This window comes from Myripristis murdjan, chromosome 3, assembly GCF_902150065.1.
Source record: "Myripristis murdjan chromosome 3, fMyrMur1.1, whole genome shotgun sequence".
Taxonomy (NCBI): domain Eukaryota; kingdom Metazoa; phylum Chordata; class Actinopteri; order Holocentriformes; family Holocentridae; genus Myripristis; species Myripristis murdjan.
In genome coordinates this window covers 1,564,460-1,591,879 of record NC_043982.1, presented here as the reverse complement: position 1 = coordinate 1,591,879, position 27,420 = coordinate 1,564,460, and the positions used below count along the sequence as shown (strand labels likewise).

Sequence of the window (27,420 nt, the reverse complement as noted above, 5' to 3'; positions counted from 1 at the left end):
TGAGCAGCGCAACAAGACAAAGTGCAAGGATGCAAAAGGAGGTGAGGTGTTACTGAATAATCTGAAATAGAATTATTTCAGATTATATTTGAATAGAATAGACTCAAAGTCAGGGATATTTATTATATGTTGAGAAATCTTTAGTATGATTTGCAAAATGGTTTGTTATAATGTAAAATGTGGGTAAACTGTAGTACATGGGCCAAACATTCAAAATCATCGGTATGGTCCTTTATGGTCCTTCCCTAGTTTCCTTACTAGCTGCTGCCCAAAAGTACATGAAGCAGGATGTAGGATAGGCAATAGTCCAGAAAATGTGATAGGGCATAATTAACAGTTGTGGTGTAGAGATGCCGACACAAGCGCTGCTGACACTTCAAATGTCCCACCTGCGGCACACACCGGTGAAGTGTAAAATTTGCAATGCAGATCAGTTATCACATCCAGTGCTCTCAGGCCATAAAGTGAAGAAGAGCTGGTAGCTTTGCATTGCACCAACCCTCCACCTGTTGCTCAGTCTGCTTCTATTCCACTTTGCTGCATCACAGTGACACACTGTGATGTTGCTCACACTCACATAAAATGTATGTACATATGTAGAAATACATGTATATATCTGTGATTTGAGCCAAATAAACAGGTAAAATGTATGTATTTTGTCCTCCTTGACTACTTGACACTTATGCATTTTTTGAATATACCCATTGGATTTTGGGTGATGTGTGTTTATGTGCACTTTAAGGCATTGCCTCTAATTTCGTTGTACTACATGTATAATGACAATAAATTTGATTCTGATTCTGATTCTGTATACAGAGATATTGTTGTGTATTGTGTTATATTTATTTTGATTTGAATACATAGTCATTAGAGTTGGTTTCCTAGACCTATATAGTTTTAATAAGCAGGAATTTAAGCCATTTTATATTTATTTTATTTTAAAAATCCAACAATTAAAAAAACAACAACAATAAATTACTTCCAGTTTAAGCCATGCCCAATGAATCTGAACTATTTTGCCCCAAAACAAATACAAATAGTGGTGCCTCCGCACACCTCTAGTATGTATTTATGCACTTATATGTGAATGTCTATGTGCTGGATATGTGTGTTTGCTTTCAGGCTGATGCTAGCCAAGGGATCTCACAAGAACCAACGCCACGGAATCGATGCCACGTGAATGCTGAATTTCACAAAACTGAACAATGAGTAAAGGGCGGATTATGGTTCTGCGTATGCGAAGCTTACAGGGGTATGCGAAACTTGCGGGACATCTGCAACCGCCACAGAGACTTGCCACGCAAAAAATTGTAACTACGTGGACCCCACGTAGCCCCTACGCAGGCCCTAGACAGACAACAAGAGCTATGACTGGTCCACCGAACTACATCATTTCCGGCATTTCGACGCTCCGGCGTCACTTTTCAAGTAGTAAGTGTTTATATGATGTGTATATAAAATTCCTTGTGTGTTTTTGTATTGACTTGCCCTTATAGTCCAACACTTTGCGTTTATAATAAAGCAAGTAAGTTTTGTAAAAAACATGACTCTTTATTTAGCATAGGCTTGTTGGTGTAGGTCACAATATGGCCATATCAATATCACAACAACATGGATTTAAAAAGGTTGTTCGACATTAATTAGCTCCACTTCCAGCATTAATCTTTCTCTCTCTCTCTGGGTGGCCATGTCTTCTATGTTAAAGCCGTAATTTCGAAATTACGGAATTCAACGACTCGAATTCCTATAACGTTTTGGCAGAGAATTGCTTAGCGTATTACGCAGAAGCATACAGGGCACACACCATCTGCATAGCAACTGCGTGCGCGTTGTGTCTAGTGTCCGCAGAACCATAATCCGGCATTTACTGACCAAGACCCTGCCAGGCGCACATGGTAGGCTGACCAAGTTTATTGATGTTGTAAGTTCAAATGGTCTCATAAAATCAATCAATCAATCAATCAAGGGCACATGCTACTAACAGGACACCACAACGACCTGCCCCTCCTGACCCCCAAAATGAAGCCACAAATGGCGATGGAGAAGGCAACATATATAAGCAAAAGTCAGTGCGCAAATGGTGTTTTGGTGTTTTTCAGACGAAAGTTGGAAACACATCCAACCTAAACAAGCCACTGAGGGACAGACATCCTGATTTATATGTTGAGTTCAAGCAGGAAAGTTTCAATTAACGTCATGAACAGCAAGCACTGCAACATACCATGTAAGTCATTTTATAAAATACATCAAAATCGGGCATCCCAAACACGAACAACCAAATAGAGCTGTGTTGAGGTGATATGTAACCTGCCGTATGAGCATTACACACACTGTCACCAAGTTAAGAAGTTCATAATAGTAAAATGAGATGATTGCCCATTTTTTCTGAAGAGCTTTTCAAAGACCCCTTGAAATTTCATTCCCTCAAGGGCCCTTGGGAGTCCTTGAAGAAATGAAGGAAATGAAAGAATAAAGATACTAGGCTGATATCTGTAGTCTATCTCAGGTCAATGGGAAGCCCTTGAATAAAATTCTGGGGGAAACACTGACTGAATATGTAATTTTCTGCATTTTGTTTGGGCATTAAAATGATCAGACGAAAAGATATTGACATGAAAGATCAGCTACTGGTTATCTCAATTCAAACACAGCAGCATCAGCCTCCAGAAACCAGTTTCATTTGAGAATGAATATTTACTGTAAGTGTGTGTGTGCGTGTGTGTGTGTGAGTGTGTGTGTGTGTGTGTGTGTAACTGACCTGGTCATCATATCTGTAGGTGAGGAATTGATCTTCAGTGGTGTCCTCCAGGAAGCTGCCCTGAGGTGAGAGGGCAAACTCTGGCAGGAACACTGCACTCTGGGGCTCGCTCTCTGAACACTGACAACACATGCACACACACACACACACACACACACACACACACACACACACAGACAAATACAATGTCAGTGGGTTAGTCTCCAGGCAGATGCTCGGTAATAACATTAGAGTCCGATCACTCTGCACCCTGGTCTATACACACTAAAGGATAATTCCAGTAATTTGAAGCTTGGGCCTTATTTTGCTATTTTTTGCCATCATGACGATTGAATGTGTCCAAAATTTCATCACTTATTTCACTATGGAGCGCTCATACCTCCATGTCGCTGCTGCTGCTGTCCAACATACACACACGCAGCCAATGGGTGATCTCCAACAGTCCAATCCAAAAGCGATTAAGACATCCTTTCAACACAATAACACTCACACTGCAGTTACTTGTGTCTTTAAATGGCTGTGATTGAACACTTATCTCTTTTATAATAGTCCTTTTGATACTTTTGGAGAATTTGGAAGCTATTTTGTGGCCTCGGTTTGAAAGCTGTTTACTGTTTGTGTTGATATACTCCCACAATTAGTGATGGTGAGACATATCACAACCTAACAAATATTCCCACATATGTGACATGTAATCAACGCTGGAAGGCTGATGTGAATGTGTGTTTACAGTTGCTAGGTCCTATTTTCAGAACATCCAGTGAACGCAGCATGATCAGTTTTACTACTTGCCAGTGAGTGCTGCTGGTTTTAATATCTAAACCATATTATTTTCAAGTTTTAGGCAATGAGTGATGGGACACTGGATGTGAGATGGCCACATTGTTATTGTCTTATTGCGTTGAAAGGATGTTTTAATCACTTTTTGGATTCAACTGTTGAAGATTATCACTTTGGTCATGTCTCTGTGTATATTGGAGCAGCGACCTGGAAGTATGAAATCTCTGTGGTGAAGTAAGTGATGAAACATTCAACAGAATCAATTGACATCATGTCGAAAACTAAGGAAATTAAACCCAGGTTAATAGCAACCCACATTATCCTTTAAACACAGAGGCAAACATACACAAATGTATTCACATTTTTTGAAGCAGTTGGCCAGTTGCATGTGCGCGCTCAACGCTGACCCCAAGGGACCGAATCACAAGTCATAAATCTGGATTTCAATTTCTTCAAGGTTAATTTAGTGAGCTGAGACCTGGACCAAACTGGTGTTTTCTAAACAGATGCTGTGAAATCATCTCCCCAAACAGGACCGGGGCTCCTCGCTCAAATTGCTCTCAACTCACTGGAGAGAAAAGCTGCGTTCGGATATTACCAAACTCTCTGCTGATTCTTCATAAATTCTGCTACACTTGAATATTTCATATCAATTTCTCTGTGATTTATGGAGAAGCCAGCAAGTGTGTATTTCCTATGCTGGGATTTTTGGATGATCAGCATAACCCAAAGGCTGGGAGGAGAAGAGTGATTATCGGGCTAACAGGGACTGGACAGAAGCGGTGCTGCATACTGAAAGACAGAGAGAGATTGGATGGGAGTAACTGGCATCTGGCATGAGAGAGCTCCAGCCATTCCCGAGAGAGAGGGAGAGAGAGAGAGAGAGTATGCATACAGGCCACTTGAATTGTGAGAGAGAGAGATGATCTACCATTAAGATTACTGGGAGTGGTGTCTCCTGCAAGGCTTTTAGAGCCACTTAGAGACAGACACAGCAGAAGTGCCGCTGGTATGCATTTCCCAGAGGACTGTCTGAGGACTGGCACACTTTCATCAGTGACTAACCTCTTGACTCTGGCTCTCTATTTCCCCCTCTCTCTCTCTCTCTCTCTCTCTCTCTCTCTGTGTGTGTGTGTGTGTGTGTGTGTGTGTGTGAGAGAGAGAGAGACGGAGTTCAAGTGTTGCAGTTCCTCTCTGTCACTGCCATTCAAGAGACTTACATGTAAGCTGAATGAAGGATGTGTTGTATTATTTTCCATCAGACCTCATGCAGTGGACCTCGTATTTTAAAGGTGCTACATATTGCATTGTCAATCAATCGTAAGCACATTCATTATGAGATATTAGCATAATTACAACAAATAAGACTATCGCTGGGAAGACTGGGCACCTCCACATTTTTACATCACTGTTTACTGATGGGAGTTCTGCTGATGTAAAAATCACTTCCAACATGTTTATCCTCTTCAGCGCAGGTGGGGGATGTTGCAGGACAAATGTGGTCTTTTCTTTGAGAAACATGAACACCACTTGCATGAAACTGATCGTTTCGACAACATTTGTTTATGACAATTATACAAAGGTATCACAATTAATATGTTGATGGTAAAAAACACTACATGTAGCACCTTTACACAGGAAACATGTCACTGCCCTTGCAGCATATAACGGAGTCTGCTTCTAGACCAATCACTAACATGTCATGTTGCTTGACATGCAATTGTAGTGCCCCCTTGAGCCACTCTATGTTATTATGAAAATGCCACAGGTTCACCAAAATGTGATTAGTGGTGACTAAGATATTATGTGCGATGGATGGATGACTTAATAAACCAACAAGTGAAGGAATGGAGAGTTCCCCACCATCACTAAATTAGATGCCAAATGATGTTTTTGTCATTATTATGGTGAGCATTGGATAAGTTCCCAGCAGGAGAAAAAAAAAAAAAAAAAAAAAAAAAAAAAAAAAAAACATAAGACATATGGAGAGCCCCTGTTGAATGTGGCTGCACAGTTAATTGAAAAAAAAATTGAAAACACAATAGTGACTCTGGTACTTTTCCACAGGCTTATCACACAAGGTTTCAATTTTCATTAGAGGTGAAAAGGTGTTTCATACAGCTTCTTGAACACGATTTTTTTTTTCTGTGGAGAAGTCCTGGTCTACAAATCAAATTGCATTGTTGGAGAAAATCTTCATTTTACTTAAACTCTGCAAATCTCCCCTCCTCCCTCAATCCATTTTATAAATTGTCTGAAAAAAAAGGTGAATGCACTCGTAATTGCGGTGAAGTGTCAATTTTGTGGAGCAATTTTCCGGTCTAGACTCCCACCCAGCCTCCATCCTGCATAGCCCAACTATGTGGTAACCTCAACCCAGCAAACACAGCCACATTGGATATATGTTGATGTGACAGCCTGTACTAACACTGAAGAGCAGTGTAAATATCATGCCAAAATGAAAAACAGGGCATCTGTACTCATCTACAGCTGCTGCATGCATCATTTTGGCACATCATGCCCGTCTGATATCAGTTCAAAACAGTTTCCAAAGCTGCCTTGATATGAGTTTTTACCATGCCATAATCATGTTTTGTGAAAATTCTGCACTTGTTTGGACTGGAATTCATCTTGGAACGATTACCATGTACAAAATACTTGCCAGGGATATGGCCGTGTAAAAGAAAATTTCCCTAATAGTAATGTCATACTGTCAGACTGCATTCAGCTGGCTGTGGGCCTCTGTAATACCCAAAACACAATTAGCAGGTACCATTTGTGCAATTTGCTTACCCCATTAACCAGAGCAGTTTGCAATGAGAACAACTCTCTAGATGAAAGAATAAAGACACCAGCGTGATAATCTGTAGGCTATCTGTGGACCATTTTCATCACTACAACTTATTGCATCAAGTGGTCGCATGGTAACTCTCTCCAAACGCAACTGGGAGCCACAGAGACCTGCCCAGCACCCAGCTACTGTCCACTGCTGCTGTTTACTGAGCCACTGCACTGGAGCAGTGAAGGGTTCAAAGGCCTGACAGCAGTTGCTGGAGGAGGAGGGAGTGTTAGGCATCTTTAACAAGCACAGAACCTCTGAGAGGTGTTCACAACAAGTGCCTGAAGAAAGTGGTCAGGGGTGCTCAGACTCCACTACCATCAGCTCCTTTATTTTTTCTACTGTTGATAACGATGATGGCTCAATCTGAACGTCCCGCCTCATCTGCTGTTCCTGGTTAGATCGTGAAAAGAGACAATGAAAAGCTAAGCTGATTTTACCTTGATGCACTCAGGGGCGGCTGCACACAAAGAAACAAGGATGCTGGTGCTCAGCTGGTGCAAGCACTCAAAGGCCATTGGAAACAATTAAAAAGGGATGCTAATGCTTAGAAAAATGCACGTAGTGGACACAGGACTTTGCACATTCACTTTCCCCACTTATATCTTGGTCCAGGGACTTGAAACATCAACTGTTTGGTCACAAACTGCCTTCTCCACCCCAATATGAGGCCTTGAGGGAAGAACAGGACATCAGCTGATGTGAACTGAGTGACCTTTCACTGCAAACACACACCTACAATCACACGCGCACGCTCACATAATTATACACACATATGCACAGCCCAGCACTCAGACCTAGCCTAAACAGAGCCCATGTGTGACCCTCCAGACCCCCACCCCCACCCCAGCCCACCCCAAATACTCCTAAGCGCACAACCATCTGCTAAAAGTAAAACTCCCAAAGTCCATATGTCTGAACAAGACCAACCAAAATAAACACCTCAACAGCCCTACTCTCTTTCTCTTTTGCTTTCTTCATCTCACATGCACACAGGTGCATGTCTACACCCAAGACTTCAAACATTTCATGGAGACATTACATGGCTATGTATATGTATGTGTGAGCATGTGTCTACATGAGAACATCTGTGCTAGTGCGCCTACAACATGCATGTCTTTGCAAATGTATCCCTCACTGAGCCCTCATGGTGCTTAAAAAAACATGCTGAATTAGCAGTATTCACATGTCTTAATTGATTTATCATATTATGCAGATTTCATCCTCATGTTGCAACTATGACATTAAATAGAGGCACTGACAGATTCTTTATGTTTGGTGATGTTTAGTTGAGGTGATGTTGGAACATACTGTAAGTGTCATTAATTGTGTAGTTTCAGTCGGTCTCTCAAGCTAACCTCTCTCTTCCAGCTTAGAATGCTCTTGAGAGACTCTGCACTGAGATCGGGAAGTTCTCATCTAAAAAAGCAGCTTTTCAGACAGGAAACAATATCCAGCCACCATAAAGTGTTTAGCCATGAATCTTTTCCCCACAGAGACAAAACCAAAAATGGTGAGATAGCTTAAGGTGTTAAATTGGAAATTTACATTGTTTTCCTATGAGAATGAAATGACCAAACACCATGTCTCTAATCAAAAAAGAAAGATCCTCTGCCAAATATGTGAACAGGTGACAGGCAGATTATTGTATGCACCGAAGTCTATCATTAATCATTTATCATTTAAAGTCACAGGATGAATTCTGCAAAGTTCCAAAGGACTGATAGCCTAACTTTATCAAGGACAATATAATAGCTAGCTAGTTTGATCCACCTCCACTTCCTGTATTGGCTTCAGGCATGCAGAAGCATTTAAAAATTGCAGGAGCCATGCGTATTGTTTTTTTTAACTAACAGTGTGGATGGGACAGAACCCTACGGTTTGACCCAGATCCAAGTCCATTCTCAAATAGATAGTTCAAAAGAGTTGACTCTTGGACTGAGATTACATTATATTATTATTATTATATTACATTACTCTTTCTGTCTGACACTTCCACTACTTTGGCCAAATGGCATAAGAGGCGGGAGAAGTATCCTAAGTTGTCTCTATATATACTAAGTATTAAGTAGTATATATATATATATAGTATATATACTATCTTTGTGTGTTATGCTGCAAATGCCAAGCCATCACCTGCACCACTAAAAACTGTGACTGTCATCTGAGCAGTAAAGCATGTACTGTCTGATCACTCAGCACTTCCAAAATAATTTCTGGAGTTGAAGAGTCGATTCTATCAATTCCCAGATTTTAAACCAGAGCTGGAGTCCATTCTAATTCTTGAATTCTAGTTCAGGTAGCATAAAAAGGTCCTAAAAAGTCTTGAGTTTGGTTTTCTGAAACCTGCAGATACTCTGTGGGGGTGAGTCTAATAGGTTCTTCCCTTTTTCTTTCTCAGCTGCTGATAATGCAAAAACAGAATATCAACGGAGCACAAGCACTACATGAGGGCTGAGTTTGGACCACTGCTCTATATAATGTGCAGCCCTCCATAGTGGCTTGCAGCAGTGTGATTTGTCATCACATGCAGAGGGCTATATCCATATTGGGCTACACACACACACACACTCAACCATAGACACCAGCACTTATATGGACTGACATGCCAGCACACTGCTGCCTTAACACACATACACACACACACACATACACACACAGAAATGCCTACACATAAAATGACCTTATACACACTAGCACTTACAATATAAGGGCACATACGTAGTCACCACCAAAGTCATGCCTGCATAAGCCTGTCGCCCACAAAAGCATACACACACACACACACACACACACACACACACACACACACTCACACACACTCACACACAGTTAGTCTGTCCTGCTGTGAAGTTACTGAGTCGTAGCAGCGCAGCCCACCGTAAAGCAGTTCCCCTAATTGAGTTTACACATCAGTGGAAGGACAGTGTCAGGACAGCCTTCACCCTACCAGCACCCTGCAGTGGCTGGTTCACCCTGGTTCACTGGTTTACTTCAGACAAGGCAATACCAGGATAATACCAGGAGAGCACGCCCCACCCCAGGGGATGACGTGCTATACTGTAGGAGGCAGTTGCTCAGCACAGTAGGAGGCATTAGCTGGTGATGCCATGACTGAAACTCCTCAGTAGTACAATCTAAAACCAAGACCTTGGACAGTGTGTCTTTTTCGCACATACAGGGATGGGGAAATAGGCATTAAATCCCAGTCATCTCCATCTGATGAGCACAGACACTAGCATGGGGTTCTGAACCAGTTTCCTGTCAAATCCCCCCTGATAAATTCACAGTAGACCATGGATGCACGGGCTGGGTGCATACATCACTTATAAGCCGTGATTCAGTCCATCCTTGCTGGAAATTCTCTTGCCAATTTTTTTTTTGTCAATTTAAAGTACCCTGATCTAATTTAAAACGTGGCCTGTTGCAAGACACTCAGATGAGGACGCCCACGCAGGCCAACAATTGATTTTGAATCAAGCTGATTTAAAATGTATTTAGAACCTAAACACTGCTGACATTTCCCAGAGCCTTCCTAAGGGTTTGCTGTTTTTGTCCCATTTGAATGTCTTGTACCGCTGCTTCCTATTGGGAATCAATATACTCCCAACTCACACTTGTTTATGAGTGGGTTTTTGTTTCTGGGTTTGTTTGTTTTTTTTTGCTTGTAAGGATTTGCAATATAATGTAATATATGATATAATGTAAAAATACCACTTCCTTGAACATTTAAAACCAACATTTGAATTCATGTCATGGTGCTTACACTACCCGCCACCCTACTGTGGGATCCAGATTTTCAATATGTATTTTTTTTTTTTTTTTTTTTTTTTTCAGAGAGCCAACTAGTGTTTCCTTTCTTGCTGTCATCACATGAAATGGTCACACAGATTCTTTTGTCCTTTACCTAATTCGGCATACAAGGCCTGTTACTGTAAGTTAATATTTTCCTTTTATAGAGGCTGTATGAAGGTATGACAGAGAGGGGATGAGAGGCTTTGATCTCATCATGTCTAAATATACAAAGTCTATTCTGACTCTTAAGACTCAGTACTCAGCACTGAAGTATACAGCTCTACTTCTTACTTCTATACTCTTTGTGATTATTTCAAGAGACTATAAATGTTTTCTGCTGATATTGGGATCTGATAGTTGCAGGAAGAGAAGATCTTCAGTTTTTGTATGTTAGTATCCTTTTCAGCACTGCACAAGTGTCCCTTCGACTTACTTAATGGGATATTGGGTGCTAAATTGCAGTACTGAGCCTTAAAATCTTATTTTACTTAAAGCGAATCAAAAAGTATGCCAGTGGGGTGAGATGATTTGAAAGCTGTTCAAGTGTCACAAGGCAGATTACAAGTTGCTTTGATGAGAAAAGTGGATTTTTCAGCATATTTTTTTCCACTTGGTTTAAGTAAATTATGAACTGGAGACTCTGTAAATCAATCTGTAAATAACATATCAAGATGGATGCTGTGAGCCGACAACACCATTTTATCCTCTATTTTAAGCTGCTGCTTGGCTTCAGCTGGGTCAAAGAAACAAGGAGTCCAGCAGTCATTAATCTTAACAGGTGCTGTTTTTAACCCTGGATGTGTGATGATGAGGTGATGATCTTAGTTTGTAACTTGAACTGTGGCCTGATCCAGCCATGAATAGTAAAGACATACAGGGTAGATCAGTGCTGTCAGGTGCTGAAGATAGACGCAGTGTACAAAGACTCCAAAATCATTGAAATTCACCCCAAACTATCGTGAATTCAAAATCAACTGCGAAGTAGCCGAGACTGTTTGTGCATATATGCTGCACATATGCTACTAATATTTGTCAGAGCCAGAGCGGGCCCAAAGGCAAAAACCATCTGACTGGCTGAGTTCAACCCTGGGGTTTTCCTCCACAGAGGCGCCTTTCTTAAATTTCATGTCACTTTTCAGCAACAGAGACGTAACTAGTAACTGTAACTAACTACTAATTTTCATTGACTTTCACAACACTTTGGTGTGTTTATGTCTGTGTAAAGTTGGTCAGTGTACATGTGTGTATGTCTGTGTATTTAAGGGAGTACATATCTGTGCACATCTAAGAATGTGCATGCTTTTCAAAGGCCGTGATTGAAAGGCGTGCAGTTGCGTGTGTGTACGGGCATGTGACGTCCAGTGCATGTGTTGCAGTGTGTCTACACCGCCTCCTACACTTCAAATGAAACAAAACACAGCTTGCTTCCTGAGATAATTAAGAGTCTCTTGAAGATATGAGGACCCTCGACAGCACCCTAAATAGAACACACGGGACTCTGGGCACTGGAGACTGGGTGGGATTAATCGAGGCTAAGTTGGCGCACGCTCACTCGCCGTGGTCCCCTTTGAGTCAGACCAACCTGCTGGAACATCTTATCAGGCTGATATTTCAGGTCGCAAGAATGCTAAATGGTTTTTACAAAGAATACACAGTAGTCTAATGTCGCATTCCCATCCTGTGGGAATAACCATCACACTGACCTGATAATTCAAAGCAAGTACTCAAATTGGCTTCAGCTTTTTCATATGTAGCATACAGGAATTTACTTAGTGATACATTTAACTTCATGTTTTACAACAAAATGCATACTATAATCTACTACAAATCCTATGCAAGTACCATACTGGCATTTTTATAGTTTTGATCACAAAACACCTTATGTGATGAAAACGGTCGATTTTCAATTCACATCCTCTATGCTTGACTTCAGGTATCCTGTGGTAATAGACCGTCTTCAGCACACGGCTCGTTTTGACATGAAAAAGTAGGGTAAATGCAGGTGTTGCTAATGACATGAATGAAGTTTCAGTTCCATTTAGGTCCAGCAGAGCCTGAGTCCCGGTGCTGTGCATGCTGCTTCACTGAAAAGACTCCGCTGAAGCTAAATGGAATGGAACCTTCATTAGTGTCAATAGCAACACCTGGGATTACCCCACTTTTCATGTCAAAATCGCTGCTGTGAAAAAGGTCCATCACCAAACCCCAAGTAGTATTTACATGTTAAAGCTGCTTTTTATATAGAGTTTAGTTATGTTCCATTGACCTCTTTTAGTTAGTTATTAAATTCTTATTGTATGTAATAGGTTTGCATTTTTCGGGTAAATAAAAACCCAGTTTTTCATTTTCAACTCCTGTCTCCTTGTTGCCTTACTGCTTGGTCCTTAAAACAGATTTACTGGATTTATTCAGTTTAATTTAAATGTTAAATGTGAAATTTAAACACAAGAAATCTGATGTCGATCCAGCATCACTGATCTTATGTTTAACCCTTTGATGCATGAATTATGAAAGCCTGAGTCAAGATTGTTTTCTTATGTGTTTTTACTCTTCTTGGGGCATGAACACTTTTGTGAGTCTGCATACTTCTTTAAGGATGCAGGACTGGTATTACCATGTCATGATACTAGTATTAATATGTTTTCAGCAACAAGAATTGACAGTCTCTGCATAAACCTCAATGGGGGGGAGCAGCAGAGAGCATTCTAACAGCTGATATGCAATTCCACCGAAACTATTGCATTTAGGAGAAAATGACTTTAAAACAGCTGTCCACTGTAGTGACCTCTATGCACCAAAGGGTTAAATACAGAATTTTAACACTGTTTTCTTCATTTGTTGCATTTTTTTCTAGTAATTCTTTGGCAATTTCTTTTTTTAGAAATTTTACTGCAAATGAATATTGGCCCTAAATATCAGTTACCGGTGTCCTTGATTACTAATAATTGGTACCAACCCTGAAAAATCAATATTGTTTGATCCCTATTTTCCAGCTCTCCTCTTTCATCTTTCTTATATGATGTGAATACAGTAATAGCTAAATGAAAAAAAAAACAAAAAACTCCCAAGTCTTTCCTGTAACCTCTCTAACCTCTCTATATTTATGAAACTCAAGTTGAACATGGCAAATTGCCCCCGAGGGATATAGATGTAGTGCGGAGCAAATGAGCTGCTTTCGGAAGAGGTAATTTATCCCAACAAGACAGAGGTGAGGGGTCAAGATGACCATTTTGGCTCAGAACACTGCTCTTATGCCTCCTCTCAGTTTCCGTGCAGTCATTGCTCTAAGGACAAGGATGGCTGTGAGGTGCGGAAACTATTTCAGAGACTGCACTTCTCTCACTGCAGCAAGGATGTTTTTTTGCCGTAATTCTTTGGCCCGGTAAGAACCTGAGACAAAATTGTTGCATATTTCCAAATTGCTACTGATAAATTAAAGCTGCACTAGGCAATTGAGCACTTTGGCGGCCCAAAATAGCAGTAAGAGATGACTGTGTGTGTGTTGGGCAGCAATTTGTACATTTTGACATGAAATGTGCAGGACTGACAAAACAGAGATAAAGATACAAAGATAAAGTCTCCACCAGAACAGAAAGAGGTCTCACTTTGAATCACTCTGCTTGTTCGTATGGAAACAAATCTACAGACATGTCCAGACGCTGTACCATCCCACACTGCCAGGCTGGGTGCCGACTGCAGCAGAAGCTGCAGCAGTGCACATGTAAATGACATTTAAACATGGCAGAGACTCAGCATGGTTTGTTTCTCTTCATTTGGCTTAGGTGCTGTGACAAAATGCTTATAGTGGTAGGGAAAACACATTTTGTGAAGTATATCCACATTTTGGCATATTCCATGATATTCCATGTTTTACAGTTGATTCTATGTTCATTATCAAATTCCGTGATTCCATCCATGTTTTCTGCATCGCGAAATCACGGATGGAATCAATACATTTTTAAATCAAATGTATCGGTACAGAAAATCGACTTACAATGAATGTAAAGCTTGGAATGTGGCCCCCCCACATTCAACCAAAAGGGTTGCCAACCCCTGAGCTACAGCCCATCAGCTAGTGATGCTCCGATGCTCTTTTCTGTTGTAGCCCTACTTCATGAAGACTGACATAAGGCTGGAGGATTTTTGCATAACAAGTCTCACCTGTTGCAGCATAATTCTGCATGAATTCACTGAAACCAAGGCTGTGGTTCCACGTCCTACATGATCCCTGTTCATTTACTAGTGACAAATTCATTCATGTCTAAGTGGAGGCTCCCACTGAACCAAACCATATGTCCCGGTTTCTAGCAATTCTTACAGTGCTTTCAGAACAAAAAACATGTCAATGTCACATTGAGCAGCACCGGAGGCTCACCCCGGGAAACAGTCTTTGTACCCATCTAGTACGTCATTCCCGACCAACATGCCTTTGGAACAACGTGCGCAGATTTAGGCATCCAACCAGCGACTGTGCACCTGGAGAGTTCCTTGTTAGAGTCAGCCCCCTCTACATCCGACCTGCATTAACCTGCATCCCGGGTGAACAGATTGTAATTGGATAGAGCACAAATGCATCAAATTCAGGTATAAACATATGCAAAACGCTTTGAAGATTGGATCGCTCAAGCCACCTCCGCAGGTGGTCAGACAGATTCGGCTACACCGACAACAAAGCACAGTGCACGTCTAGTCCGCATGTAGGAGCTACAGAAAACAGACAGAGTCTTAAGCATACGCATTCAAGCAGGAGGATCATGCAAATCAATCAGGCGGCTCAGACACACTTTGACACACTTTGGATTGTCAGGATACTCATGCGTGGGGAACAAGTAAGACAAGAAGTGTACTATCATTTAAAAAAAAAAAAAAAATGTATGTACACAGATATATATATATATTTTTCTTCTTTTTTTCATTTATTTATTTATTTATTTCAGATGTGACGACATGCACAGCAATCAACACTTTAGTGAGGGAAAATGGATTCAGTATACGAGAGATCCATTTTAATGTTAGGTGTGAATGTAAGCCAGCGAAATCAGATCTAGACACAATCCAGATGTGAGATGCATGTTAATGCCAAGCGGAGGGGAAAGCAGAGAAAGTGCCTGCATTACAAATGATTTTGGACTGTATTGTATTGTTTACAGAGAAAGCTGTAATAGGGCGATTCTCCTTAATGGGACCGCTCTATGCCTCTTAATTAGAGTTAATAAATTATTACGAGCTTCTCCTTAAGCTGGCATTTATCATCTTTTATTTTCATCGGTCTCAGCATCTGCCCTTTTGAATGTCGAGTCATTCCAGGCCATCTCTTTGGAGACTTGCATAGTGCAATCCCACATACACACACATGCACACACGCACGCACACACACACACCATCAGCAAAGGAACATTTCCTTTTCCCATCACCACAGTAACGCTTCTTCCTCTCACCATCTCAGCAGTGATGGATAGCTTTTACAAGAGACCGTCCAATGACAGCAGGCTGTAATGGACTGTGCCGTCCAATGAGGAGACGGGTGTAATGGCGTGTGACACCCGTCACCCACTGCATGTAGTAATAGAGAGGTCTGAGAAGGTTAGGCCTTTTATGAGGGCGAGTCGTAGAGCTTTTACGGCTCCGCACAGACAACAAACACCACTCAGGGTAAACAGAGAGAGGTCAGCAGTGGGGGAGAGAGAGGATCGAAAAACGCTGAGAGAAAGAGAGAGAGAGAGAGAGATGGGGAGGGGGGGATAAGAGGAGAGGGATTGAGGAGGAATAAATAGAAAAATGAGAGGATGAGGAAGAGGAGAGCCACAGATTCCAGCCAGCTGATTGGCAGAGCCCCAGAGCAGAGGAGAAACACAGCTAACGGGTTGGAGTGAATGGCCACACTGTCCATGTCTATGAAAGAGCTTTTCAGGCATGCCTGAGACCTGCTCTTCTCTCTGTACACACACACACACACACACACACACACACACACAAGCCATGTATGCAGTGACTATGAGGGGTGAAGAGGTGACTGCTGAGCTGAGTTTGTGTGGCGTGTGTGGGCATAAAGTGATCTTTTCACTTCTCACCTTTGGCTGAAATACCAGCACTGACATTGAACCTGAGCTGGAGGTGGATCTGTGCCTGTGCCTGTGTGTGTGTGTGTGTGTGTATGTGTGTGTGTGTGTGTGAACGAAAGAGATAAACATGTCAGGAATTCACACTGAGAGAGAGTAGTCATCTCTCGACAACAGCAGAATGTCCTACCAGCTTGAGCTGCTTGGAAAATCTGAAAGTGACAGAGATGCCCTAAAAGCAGATAACAGCGAAGAACTGGAGTGACCACAATTAGGGGCTGGATGTCAGAGCACTGGAGCCATTTTTTAACAGTCATATTTTCATCATGTCAAGAATCCAGTGCAGTTTAACTCGAGCGGCTGGTGCAGAAACAGAGAGAGACTGAGATTTCCACACAATCACTCTGGCCTTGCGATCCCTCTGCCACATATATTTTATTCAACCTTACTTTAACATTAGTTTGCTGCTCTCTCGAGCCTCCCATCCGCACTTGAACACATTCACATGCTCCACTGATTTAAACCCTTATCTGCAGCGCTGCAATTACAAGCAGCTGCTTACTAGTTGCTCCTTCAGGAGATATAAATCCACGACAGGGGAGCAGGGAACGGTCAGGAGACATTACAGGTTAACAAGTTAATGGCAAAGGTAAAGGACTAACTGAAACTTAATAAAGCCACACATGAAACAGCTCTTGTTTCTGGTCCGGAAGGAAGGAGAGAAAGAGGGAAGGAGGTGGCGAGCAGGGCTCAAATCATAATAAACCCCAGAATCGAAATTCACCAAAAAGATGGGAAAAGATAACTGCATTCCAGCCATAATGAATCCACTACTGAATAATAAACATGAAGCAAGCTGTGAATAAATAATGACAACGCCGAGAACAAAGGTGGGGTTAGTGCTACCCGGCAGGCCACATGGTCAAAATTACATTATTCCAGATGGATATCTTAATCGGTCCTCATCTGGGTTTGGGTTTCCTTTGAACAGACGGGGGGCGGGGGGGGGATGACTGACATCGAGAGCCCGGCCCTGACTTTGGCACTATCGCCTGCGAGGATCTAATAGACTCAAATTTGCGAAAGTTCACTGAAAAATCAACCCGTTTCTAGAGGCACAGGCGCTGGTGTCCGCCGGTTCATTTCACACAAGGGGGGAACGAAAGATCCACAACAACGATATATGAAAAACACACAGAGGGCCCACGAGGACCCTAGGAAGTTGTTGGAGGGGCCCCGCTCATGCAGCGCTGTGAACCCGTCCCTGATTTGCACCCTAGATAAGAGCCACCCCAACAGACAGCGATCACAGGCAGTTTTGTTCTCATTAGCCTCTGGTAACCTGGGACTCCTGACAGGCAGGCGAGGATTTGCTCGGACTCCAGCCTGGAGACCGCACTGCCACTGAGACACAACCTGCATCTTTTAACACTTAGACGCACACGTGACTGGAACTTACAGACTGTTCCATGACTCAGTCAAAAATGAATGAGACAATGCATTTTTCAGTCATTTAAGATGATTATTTCCGTCCTTTATTATTATTATTAACATATTCAGTGTGGAAAAGAATTAATTCACCATGGGTAGGCCTATACTTACTATCAAATCAAACTCACAGCTACTTTATGGGCTTCCAAACTCATTACTTATGCTGCAGGTTAGCAGCCATGCAAACTCTACAACAAATGTCATCGTGGCCTCAGCATCTGTCTCTGTCTTGTTGCTCTGTTATATCTACAAAACACCCGGAAAACCTGTAATAAAGTTCACCAGCTGTTTTGGAAAATGCCATGCAAATAAAGTTCCTACTTACTAACTAGCTAAGTTAGCTAGCTACATGGTGTCAGCTGAGAAAGTAGAAAGGCTAATTTGATGTGCAATGTTGTGCAATTGTTATCAATTTAGAGCCATGAAAGAGTTTAAGCAGTAAAAAAAAGTTGTATATAATATTGATAATATTTATGTGATATAATATTTTATAAAATACTACATAAACTTGTCTTTAAGTTGTTACACTACTGACAACTCAAGTGTGTTCAATGGTAAATAGGCTTTATACTTAAAAAGGATCAAATCTTCTCAAAAGATTCCATTAAAGGAAATGCACTTTTGACCCACTTATGGAAACTTGGGGTTGTATCTATTATCTTAAAGTACAAAATGTAAATAAAAAATTTCAATGGGACAGTATCAAGAACAATATTTCTGAGGAATAACTGGAATGCAAAAAGATGAAATGTTTTCATTGAAAAGATATTGCAGAAAAACAATCGACATGGGTCATTTTGGACCCACTTACTAATACCTGTTTTGTTTAGGCCATCGGAGACCTTTCTTTTTGTTTCTCTTTTGCTGCATTCATATTGACCTGGAAGACAGAGTGCTGGCCAGTGTAGTGTAATGGTGGCAAAATTGACTGCAAAAGGTCTGCAGTAAAAGTTCAAATACTTCAACTTCCGCTGCACATTTCCAAACCAAATGTTGAGCCTGTCACATTCCAACTGATATTTGAGCTGGGACAACAAAACTAGAGCTTGATCGCATGCTGTTAAAATAGTTTTGAATAAAATCAGCTTGTGACCTCCAGATGTATTACGACCACAAACGTCGAAACCTGAAAGATAATTTTGAGAAACTAGCCTATAATTAGTGTAAAAAACACAAGGCCAAGAGGACTCTCTACACTGCATTTTACACTGCTCCAGCTCATCGAGGTCGTATCATTAGGGAACGGCTGCTGGAGACTGGGGTACCTCAAATGGAGTGGCCTGCACTTTCTCAGACCTGAATCCCATAGAAAACCTATGGGATCAGCTGAGTCGCCGTGTAGAGGCTCGGAGCTCTGTACCCCAGAACCTCAATGTCCTGAGGGCCGCCCTTCAAGAAGAGTGGGATGCCATGCCTCAGCAGACAATAAGTCGACTTGTGAACAGCATGAGACGTCGTTGTCAAGCTGTAACTGATGCTCAAGGGCACATGACAAGTTATTGACACTGACATTTTTTGTTGTGGTATATCCACCACTGTTGTTGGCTTTTGTTTCAAGAAATTGATGAGGAAATCACCAGTGCATGCTTCTACAGTGCATGCTTCTACTTAAATGCCCTACTTTCATGATATAATATCACTGTAGCGTGAACTTTTTACATTTTCCATAAATTTCACCCAAAAGCCAAATATCCCTAACTTTTTGTGAGTAGTGTAAGTCAAACCAATGACTACCAATCATCTCCACCATCATCTTATTTGTCAAGATATCACAATAAATCTGCAGTCTGCAATCTGACAGCTATATTTAAAATGCTACAAGTTGTACTTTTTCAACATTTTTTAAGAGTATAATACAAACTGCACAGCTTGACAGAATGTGCTGCCACATCAAAGGAAAATAGCTTTTTACTTGTGAAAGTTCAGCCTCTGCTTCCTTTTGTCCCTGTAGTCCCTGGCTGGCTTGTGCAGTCCCTCCCCAACTCTATCATCATTTCTACACACAATGGCAATTGCGACTACATTCCTCAAAGCCATAGCTCATGGTTTGCTGGCATCACAGACAATGCTGTTTTCAGGGCGAGAGGGAGAGAGGAAAAGCTCGGCGCTTTAGTCCGGGTGTTGTTTGTGTGCACGGAGAAGAGGAAGGGTACTGGTGACGGACGCAGGGTTTTGGGTGATGGGCGCTGGGTGGGGGGTTGACTGCAGGGTCGAGTGGGGAAAGGGAGACTTTTTTGGATGGGTTGTGTTTGAACAGCTGTCCCTGCAACCTGGCTGAAGGATGACAGGAAGAGGCTGGCATCAGGAAGGCGGCCCACAGGCCAGGCCGGCAGGAAGTAGACAAATAGACGGAGGTGGTGGAGAGCAGCTCCGGCTTTGTCACAACTCTCCTCCCTTTTCTGTTTTTCTCTCTCCATCACCGTCTCCACCGGCCCCCCCATCCCTCATTTCTCTGTGCCCTGCCTTCTGTGGTGTGCGATAATGCCAGTAAACAAGCTCTGTCTTATTATTCTCCCGCATTTCTCCACCAGTCTATTTTTAATTGCAGAACAAAGCGCTGCACAGTAGAGATGAATGTAACTAATACAAGAAGGAAGTCAAACAATTAAGAGCAATCAGCAAATAACAGCCGCCGGAATCTTTGCCATTTCTTTGCTGTCAGTATAGTGGATTTTCAGTGCAGAGAGCAACCAAGGACAGCTTTGTGAAACTTAGGTAGCTTGTCATATGCCCCCAAAACAGGCAGCTCTGTTTGGTAAAGCCCAGGAAGAGTAAAAAGCTAAGGAAGAGAGCAAAAGAAATCGAAAGAGAAAGGGGACAACGGACAACTGAGGTCAATGAAAACCAGGCTCTAAATCTTGCAGTGCGTCTAGAAAAACACCCTAACAATAAAAGGCAATCAGGCGTGATTCTAATCCCACATCTGCTCGTGATAATCCATGCAGCCAGCCAAGCGTGCACAGTGCCCCCCCCCCGCTCCCGGTCTCATCTACCCCAAATCACTCCTCTATTGTCCACTGTGCCCAAAACATTCCTTCACCTCTCAATTTACTGCATGAAGTCAGAGTTATGCACTCAAACTTTTCTTGTTGCAAACATAAATGTAACCCAGCAGCACATGTTCCAGTTGTTCACAGCAGACCTGGGAGCTTACCGCTTTGAATCTGCTGTACTTTCAAATACGCAGGTGAAGCGTGCGTGGTTTGCCGAGGCACACATTTATACAGCCTCCAAAGTGGTAGCATCATCTGTAATAGCAGAGAAATTGAGTGTTCTTCATTCAGTCAATTTATGCACTCTGCTGAGAGACACTGTGCCTGTCTCTCTAACTAAGCACTTACATGTAAGAATGTGGCTCTTGCTGGCTGGCCTAATCTAATTCCAAGATTGATGTTTTTTCAATTGAGACTGCTGATAGCCAATGTTTTGTGCCAGGTGCTGGCTAAAAAAACAAAACAGAAAATACAAGTATTTGTGTATGTTTCAGGGATAGGGAGATATTCTACCTACAAAAATATGTGGTCCCCCTCTAGGGGGCAATGTAGATGCTAAAAATGGGCTAAACAGTCAAACAAAAAGCAGTCAATGGGACTTGGGAAAATAAAATGTGTTTTTCTACCCTCAGGTTATGCAACCAGAAAACACCATATAGCCTCAATGCAAGTGGAAATCCACCGGTATTCATTATGACTATTGAGCCATGGAACAATGACAGCAAAAGTCATAAAAAGTGATCATTTTATAGTATTTAGCCTCATTGTCCTCTATATATTCTACACTCTTTAGCAAGTGCTCAGCACTGCCCCTGATGGCCAGAAGAGAAAACTCTCCACGGAAACCAAGACGCTGATGATAGCAACAGCAACAACAACTATAATGTGTTCACTGCCTACTTGTGTGGAATCCAATCAATATACTGCATTTGAATTGATTCAGGTTGAGATTTTCCCATAGACAAGCAATCAGTTCTTCAGTAAATACACAGTCAGACAAGGTGCATCATATCAGAGGCAGAAACACTGACTAGGCCAGATGTGATTTTTCATAAAAGGCCAATATCAGCCCTGTAATACCAGTCTAAACTATCCCATTCATGCTGTGGAGGACTGTAGCTGGGACCACAGATGCTGTCAGCAGCAGCAGTGCTTATGTTGCCTCGTGAACAGATACACTGTGAAACCTTTTTATTAGCCTGTGTGGAGTCTAGTGTGTCGCTACTTTCTGTTCATTCATAATTAGAATGAGATAAACAGGCACACGGTGCAGGAACCATGACTTGAATGTGATGTTTTTTAAAGAACCATACCAGCAATTTGCATGTGCAGTGTAATATCCATCTATCTCTATCTCTTTTTATCCAACCATTAGTTTCCATTCATTCCACTATATGAAAATGAATTTTTAGGGACTACAATCTTTCTTCACACCAGTATTCCATCACTGTAATAAAGTTGTCCACATTAACTTTCCTAAAAGCAGCAGCTCTGTTGTGTTTTGATGACTTGAAATTAGGCGGAGTGAAATCGAACATAGCCCCCAGGGAAACATTTGCTTTAAGAGAATAATATACAGCCAATTATCAGTTCTTTGGTTCATGAATGGGGATGACTTTGTTAACTGCAGGAGCAGAACGTTATAAGGTGGGTGTTTTAACCAAAAATTCACATTTAAAAATTGAGGGATTATGATTTGATGTTGTGAAATCTTCAGTAACCCTGCATAACTTGCAAAATGGTTCTTGCAATATACAATATGAGAAACTCTAGTAAACAGGCCAGGCATTCAAAATCACTGGTATGGTCGTTTAAGTGCCCCTCATATTTAAATTAATGTGCAAAATGGTGTTGTTGTGTATTGGGTATTGGATTATTGCTTATGCACATGCACACACTTACATACAAACACACACACACACACAAACACACACATCTGCAGTCACACAGGCAAATTCAGACATACACAACTTAATCAGGCTTTTTGTCTGCTTACAGCTTGGATGGATCCACAGGTGTGCACGTGTGTGCATGCTTGACTAACTGAAGGCAGATGAAGGCAGGGTGAGGAAGCCTCCTAGAAACACCTATCTGCCTGTCTCCTTTCACGCCAGTGGCTTTTCGTTCTCCTAACATATATTTCTTTAAGCGCATCACATGCACAGATCATACAGGCATGACTCAAGTGAGGGAATAAATCAGTGTGAAGATAGATAGATAGATAGATAGATAGATAGATAGATTTTTATTGTCATTGCACAATCATATATGTATAATAATGCAACGAAATTAGGATGGACACACTGTTAAAGTTTAACAACATAAGACCAGAGAGGAGAAGTGAAGAGGAGGTGCACTTTTATTTGCAATATGTACGCTGCTCTGTACCATCATCTGTACAGCACAATCATACCCAGGCAACATTTTGACATTGAGGAGATACGACAGCTTACGCCAGTGTTGAGAAGCTGTGTAAATACACCACTTAAATGCAAGAGATGAAGTGCATAGTCACACAGAGCTGCTTCCCTCATGATTCAGTGAAATCAGGATCTAAACTTCTGCCTGATAGCAGCTCAAAACAGTCCCAAAGCTGATTAAATAGGATTTTTTTTTTTCTGTGCTTTAGCATTATATTGTGAAAATATTGCGCTTGCTTGGGTTGACATTGGACTTGACCTCCTCCTACACCTCGCCATCTGTCAGATGCTTACTGGGTAGAAACATAAACAAGTTGTCTCCCTGCTAAATTACATAGACGTTATTTCAGATGCAGACAAGCAACGCATGCAGTTTCATGTTTGCCGATGCGATCGCTGATGTTGCATTTGATGATGCATTTAACCCAGAGTCCCTGCTGATGACACGCCATGTAAGAGCAGACAACAAGCAAAAAAAGTCTAACTCAAATATAGCACAGTGTTGAACAGATTGCTGCTGTGGCTGCACAGCATAGCTGACCAATCTGTGTGAAGACAGCTTAGGCTCTATCCAAACATTTTAATTACATGTAAGTGTGCTTGATGATTGAGGTGCTTCCAGTCGTCACCTATTACCACAGGTAATGCATGTAAAGTGTTTCATTGCGACAGCACAGGCTCTCTACCTTCAGTCCAATACATTAAAGTTGCTTTAATCTATGATTACAGGCTGTCAAATTCAAAACACAACGTCAGACATTAATCGCCAGATGGGCAACATGCCTGTGCTACTGATGTTATGCTGACTGACGCACACTGGCTCAAAGTTAGGCCTGCAAATAGGCCTGCATTCCACTGTTTCACTAATCTGCCAACTGAAACACTTTTCTACTGAGCTGAAACAGTGATCAGCTGATCACCCATGACCTATGTGGAATGTTTACAAGCAGATAATGATCGGTAGCTGATCGGGATTCCCACTTTTTAAAGGAAATTATTTTCCAGGCTTTTTCAAGGATATATTCAGTGACTTACACGTTAGTTAATGCTCACAGAATATGAGCAATAACTCTCTCCCCCAGGTGGCAGTCTGGAGGGGATCATGCATTTAAGTCGTGTAGCTGTTTGTATGTGTGTATCTGTCTACAGCTAATCTCACATACCACTGGGCCTATCAACCTAATATTTCTAATATCAACTAATTATGTACAGTTATGACTGTGTGATTAAGGATCTCTCCTGGTTGCAGTGACTCAAAACCTGTTTTATATCGCAAATGACTGCAACTCCTCACTCCTCTGAACCGGCCGGTAGGGGCTGCAAGTGATCAACAGCTGCTTCAATTTGGAATCTTTGGAATCTTGTTGCCACAGATTTAAACACACTTACAATCATGTCTTCTTGACAGAGATTCAAAAGTTAAAGTACGTGCCGCAGCACATTAGTTGAGTGGATTCTTTTGTTGACATTTTCACTTTTGAAATTGCCTTTTTATGTCGGTCTTTTGAAATTGTTCCTGCCCAGATTTGATTGCCAAAGTAAGACAGTTGTGGCTTGTATTCATTCAAACAAATATTACAGCATTGTGGTGGTTTGAAAACATTCAGTGATGTCAGCCATCTGCTGAAATGCCTTTGTCGGATTTGTCTCAATATAGCCTATCTACTCTGCTTACACCTTGATAACGTACTCTGCATATTGTCTCTCCTTTATTCTGCTACTCTCATGCATACATGCTGGACAGAGAGCCTGCCCTGCAGTTCTTGTGCACGCACCCACATGGGTGACCCCTCTATTCAAAACCACAAACTCTGTGCAACAGCATGCACCTAAATATCAACCCTCACTACAATTTACAGCATTTAAAAGGCGCTCTTCACCAGAGCAACTTACAATGTGTAGAATAAAGAAGAGAGAAATAATAAAGCAGGAGAAAATGCAATGTAAAGCTGTACAGTTTCTCCCAGGCCCCACTCACCCAGCCAATTAAGATTCCTCTCTCTGTCCCTCTGGAGGAAGGCTTAAGGCTATCACGATCTCCTGCTTTCATCATAGCACCTATTCTGACAAGCATTGGCCTCTACAAATCACTAGCATTTTATTTTATTGATTCTGACCTATTTATTGATCACTTCACTTTGCAACAATTCCACTCTCTGCATTTTTGTAGGCCTATTAGCTGGCCTTGCCTCAATAATTGGTGTATTTGTTGATGCCATTCCTACTGGATATTGCATGGGGTGTAGCAATCAGGGTTAGAGTGATATGGCTTTTCGCAGTCGCCAGTAACTGTGCTGACATTCAAGGTCTTAACATACTTAACTTTAAGCATCATTAGGTCATCATGGAACATGGAACTCCCCATTGAAACCAAGATTAATGAAATTAAATGAAAAAATAGTGAATAAATAGTTAAATAACACGTGGCTTTAATGTCCTTGTAGTATTTATAAAGTTGTGAGGAGGGAGAAATTTGTCATATCACACATAGGCAACATGACTGATATCTGATATTCAATTAAAAAAAAAAAAAAAAAAAAAAAAAAAACCTCATATAACCCCATATACAGATGTAATCCCTAGTCAAAATCTACAAAATCTAAGAATGTTCAAACTTAAATTTCTTCATCACTAGCATAAAAATCAACCACAGGTATGGCGTGCAATGCTCAGGAGCCACAACACCCAGCAACAGACCGAACAGACCATTCCTGTGCTCCTCACGTTCCCATGCATGAGCTAATAAAATAAAGATCACAATACAGACCAGGCCACAAAGATAACTAGTATTTGTATCACCAGGCCTTTTCCAAATATACATCCCTTTGCCCAGTTGGTGTGATCACCAGGAACACCAGGTCCTCTGCAGCTTGCTGCCAGGGATTAAGCTGCTTCTATATTTGCCAGGGGAAAGCCATTGCAATGTATTGCTTCATAAAAGGAAGTGACATTTACTTCGGCACATACACTGGCACAAAGAATCCAGCAACCTTTCCCCGCTGACCAACAGCTGCTCCACCTGAACAAAATCAACAGAAATCCAGTGCGGATTTGATCCAGGCAGGATTGAAACGGTTAAACTGACCATACAGGCAGTGAAAAGTCCTCATAAAGCACTGCTATGTGCAGGGTTTGCAGTCTATAAACCCAGACAATATTGTTGTTTGATTCACTGTTGTTTAAATCACCACATTTAAAAATTAATGATCGGTCTTGGCTATAGGCCATCAAAAAAAAAAAAAAAAAAAAAATGAAAAAAGACTCAAATAGGCACTGAAAACTGCAAGCTTCCCATCCATCCTTGCATTCATCTCAAGTACCTGTGTGAGAGTGGGAAGCAGGGAGAGGACCAGGACAGCCCTCCAGAGGATGGATGACTCCATGGTCATCTTCATCTCCATCTTCATCTTTCTCCAGGTCATGGTCTCTCTACCAGAGTGTAGGCACTAATCTGCAAGTGAAGCGTCACAATATGTTAATCTGCCTCTCTGTGGTCTGTTTTACTTTATTGGTTCACTCTGCAAGTCCTTAAGAACAATTTCATGCTACCACAGGAGATAAAACAGTAAAGCAGAGTAAGGTCACTCCCACTCTAAGCCCCTCTGGGATATCATGGGGATGGTATAGAGACTTCTCATTTAGGTTGTGCACTAGAGAGAGGGAGGCAAGGGGAAATTCACCTGCATCAAGGCACTGTGCAGTGCCACAGTGGCTAGGACTGCCATGCCTGCCCCAAAGCTTTATTATTATTATTATTATTATTATTATTTTAAGATCTAGTTATTTACTTATTTACTTTTCAAGTACGCTATGTCAGTATTGCATGAAGTGTGGGCATATGAATCAAAGCAAGTTTCTAAGTTTCCAAGGGTGAGAAAAAGCGCTTTCGGGGCTTTATGGTCTGTGTTCATAGAAGTATGCGCATCAGCAGCATCACAAACTAACACGGTGCATTTGCCAGTGAAGCAGTCTTAATTGGTTGCAACAACCGCAGGGAAACAGTAGTGCTGACAGCCCGACATGATAAAGGATGACTATCACCTAACTGGCCGGAGAGAAATAAACAGCTCACCTTAAGGTGGGATAGGCTTTGCGCTCCCTATGCGCTCATATGGAGATCCACATCAGTAATTTCTCCCTAAAAAAAAAAAAAAAGCCTGATTTGGTCACCAAGCTCCGCTTCCCGGCGTTCACACCATGAGCATAAAAAATCAAATGTCCACAGAGTGAATTAATGTGATCGCTTCACGTCTCAGAGGGTGATCTGCCCGGAGTTTCTCTCTCC

At 41.7% G+C, this 27,420-nt stretch overlaps 1 protein-coding gene across 1 annotated transcript in view; it reads right to left on the bottom strand.

Moving 5' to 3' along the window:
• Positions 1-27,420, bottom strand: part of LOC115356997 (ADAMTS-like protein 3) — a 141,761-nt gene extending 114,341 nt beyond the window's left edge. Inside the window, exons 1-3 of the mRNA XM_030048316.1 lie at positions 27,208-27,420; positions 26,456-26,586; positions 2,759-2,878 (exon numbers count right to left, since the gene is read on the bottom strand). Coding sequence (XP_029904176.1) covers positions 2,759-2,878; positions 26,456-26,557 — 222 coding nt within the window. The 5' untranslated portion in view covers positions 26,558-26,586; positions 27,208-27,420. The remainder of the gene's footprint in view (positions 1-2,758; positions 2,879-26,455; positions 26,587-27,207) is intronic.